This window comes from Orcinus orca, chromosome 15, assembly GCF_937001465.1.
Source record: "Orcinus orca chromosome 15, mOrcOrc1.1, whole genome shotgun sequence".
In the NCBI taxonomy this organism is placed as follows: Eukaryota; Metazoa; Chordata; class Mammalia; order Artiodactyla; family Delphinidae; genus Orcinus; species Orcinus orca.
The window spans coordinates 63,470,535-63,473,412 of NC_064573.1; the positions used below are offsets into that span (position 1 = coordinate 63,470,535).

Sequence of the window (2,878 nt, forward strand, 5' to 3'; positions counted from 1 at the left end):
TCCTGTCTGGGGTGTGAAAATGCATCGCCCTGATTTCTGCATTTGGCCAAGGCTTGCCTGGCGTAGTCTCCTACAGTAGGTAACACATCAACCAAATCCTCAGGAGAGGCAATCCAGATTTAGTGTGACAAAGTAAATCCAGCCAGGATCTGATTCAACCAACACTGTGACAGCCCTTGGAGACAGCAGGGAAAAGGAAAAACTAAACTACAGCAAAATGCCTGGGGCAGAGGGCACAGAGGAGAAACAATCAAGGCTGAACTCAAGGGGGTCAGGTAAAGGCCCCAGCACCACAGGGAGGATTTCCGCAGGTGAGGAACCGGTGGAGGGAGGTGCTCCACGGAGGGCCAGCAGTCGAACGAAGGCCCACAGGTGTGCATGGGCGTGCAGGGCTGGCTCCCGGGAAGGAGGATGAGAGGGGTGAGGGCAGGCACCACACTCACAAAGTTACAAGGGCACCTGGGAAGACGCCCAAAGGGGAAGTTTGGGGTCGTTTCTGCGGGAAGCCGCTGCAGCACAATCCTTTTTCTCCACCCAGAAGAGGATCTAGTTATTCACTCACAGCTGCACTATAGTACCTGTCACCTCAAAGTGCACACACCTGGCACACAACATGGCATGCTAAATGCCTAAAATTAATGATATAATTCACCTCCACAAGCTAGGCAAGTAATTTACTTAAACGTATTTAATATCTCATTACTGTGGGTTCTAAGAGTCTCTCCAACCCCTTATATTGGAATTACATGTGCTGAAAGTTGACTCCAGTCACCAGTATCTTCCGGGACCTGGAGGTTTCACCAATCAGATTCTTTTTGGTGTCTAGGTCTTCGTTATACACTATCTGATTTATAATCACTTTCTCACCAGTTTTTAAAATCCATTTAGTTCTGCAGTTAACCTCAAAGTCATTCCACTGTCATGCTGTTCCTTCTCTATCTCTATTCCACAGAAGCAACGCTGAGGCGTCCAGTGGGTGCTCCTTAATTAATATAATACCTTTTAGTGTTTAGAGCTCAGAGTAGAATCCTGTCAGAGAATCTGTAAAGTCAGAAACATCTCATCCTGAAAAATCTGTCCTTTTTAAACAAATGTTTAAGAAATCAACTGGGCAGTGAAATACCTTTTACTTTTAAAATTCTAGGCAATCTCTTCAGCTCAAATTTGGCGTAATTTAAATAAAAGAAACCTCTAGCAAAATACTGATTAAGGCAAATAATCAAATGAAAAGAGGATGCCTAATGATTGGTGTCACTCTGGGTTAACTTTAAAATAGATACTAAGTCATTAAACTTAACACAAAAAGTACATCTGAAATTCAAGTAAGATAGAATTAAGATGAGTGTCATTCAAAAAATTCCCTTAGGAACATTCTAGCCTCATTCCTCCTTGGAATTTAACCAAATGGATTTCCAGTCTATGGACGGTCCAGCTTGGGGGGAAACTGTTAAAAAAAAAAAAAAAAAGTCTTCGTTGAAGCCAACGCACCTTCTTTTACCATTTTTGTAATTAATGTATTATAAAATAGATGCCTAGGTTATTTCAAACTTGGCACCAGGGTATCAATATATAGTTCTGATATTTCACAGTTAAAGGTATTTGTTTCTAAACGCTAAAGCATTTTCATCTGCCCAGTGTTCCAAAAGCTGCAGTCCAGGAGGTCTTAACCTGGAGTTCAAAAACCTTGAAAGGTGTGCAAACTCGTCTGTGCTTGCGGGGCGGGGGTGGAGGGTAACCTAGCTTCAGAGTCTCAATCTGTGACCCAAAAAAGGTTTCAAAAACAACAACAAAATTCTGCTTTAGCAGGGTAATTAAACCAAGAACGTAACGAAGGCAAAAAGCGTCCATTTTCAACTAGGTACCCGCAACTCAACACATTTAAGACGCACCCCTTCATCAACAATGACCCAGATCCTGACACTGCCTTCGGTTCGGAATGCCCTCCGGAAAGTAACCCGGTTCCGAAAAGGGGGCCACGGGTCCAGCCCCGACCCCCGCCCGCACACGCCCTCCGCGCACCTGGGCGCCGGCTCGATGAGCGTGGTGGTGTCCAGGTAGTGGATCTTGTAGAACTCCAGCAGGGCCGGCAGGTGGTCGAACTCCTGGTCCCCGATCTTGAAGCGGCGGTTGGGCAGCGAGTTGATGATGTAGTGAGACACCCGCGAGTTCTCGGACACGGACAGTACGTAGTCCCCGGGGCAGGTGGACGAATCGCGGACCAGGAACACGCCGTGGCGCTGGCCCTGGAGCCGGGTCTGCGCCTCCTGGCGAGACACGGGCCCCATGTACCAGGCCGAGCGGTCCGAGGAGTCGAACCTGGCGGAGGACATGGCGGGCCGGGCGCTGGGCCGGGCGGGCCGGGGCTGCTCTGCCTGCGCTGGACGCTCCGCCCGAACCGTCTGCGGGCCGGGCCGGGCCTCTGGCTCACCGCGCGCCTACTGAGCCGAGCCGGCACCTTCCTCGCGGCCGCGGGCCCGCAGCATCCTCCGCACCGCCCGCCTGCTCCGGGGCCGCTCCACGGAACGAGCCGGCTCAGGGGTGCGGGCCCAGCCGGGTCGCGGCGGTGAAGCCAAGCGCGGCAGAGGCCACCCGGGACCCTCCGGTCACTCCTGGCCCGGCGCGCGCCGGCCCCGCGCCCCCGCCGCTCCGCACCGAGCCCCGAGGCCAAGCCAAGCACCGGACCCCCGGGAGCGCCGCGCCGCCAGATCCGCTTCGCCCAGCCAGCTCCCAAGAGCCACAGCAACAAAATGGCGGACGCGGGAGAAGCGGCCAGCCACCTCCCCCTCCGCTCAACGCCCTCCGTCTGCGCACGCGCGGGCGCCGGCTCCCAGCGGCCGCCGGGGCCTCCCGGTGACGTCACGCGGCGCGGCCAATCGGG

At 53.2% G+C, this 2,878-nt stretch overlaps 1 protein-coding gene across 1 annotated transcript in view; it reads right to left on the minus strand.

The window, feature by feature from the left end:
- The window catches only part of CRKL (CRK like proto-oncogene, adaptor protein), a 31,801-nt gene extending 29,031 nt beyond the window's left edge, over positions 1-2,770 (minus strand). The window contains exon 1 of the mRNA XM_004276023.4: positions 2,020-2,770. Within this exon, the coding sequence (XP_004276071.1) occupies positions 2,020-2,330 (311 nt within the window). The 5' untranslated portion in view covers positions 2,331-2,770. The remainder of the gene's footprint in view (positions 1-2,019) is intronic.
- Positions 2,771-2,878: the final 108 nt, after the last annotated feature.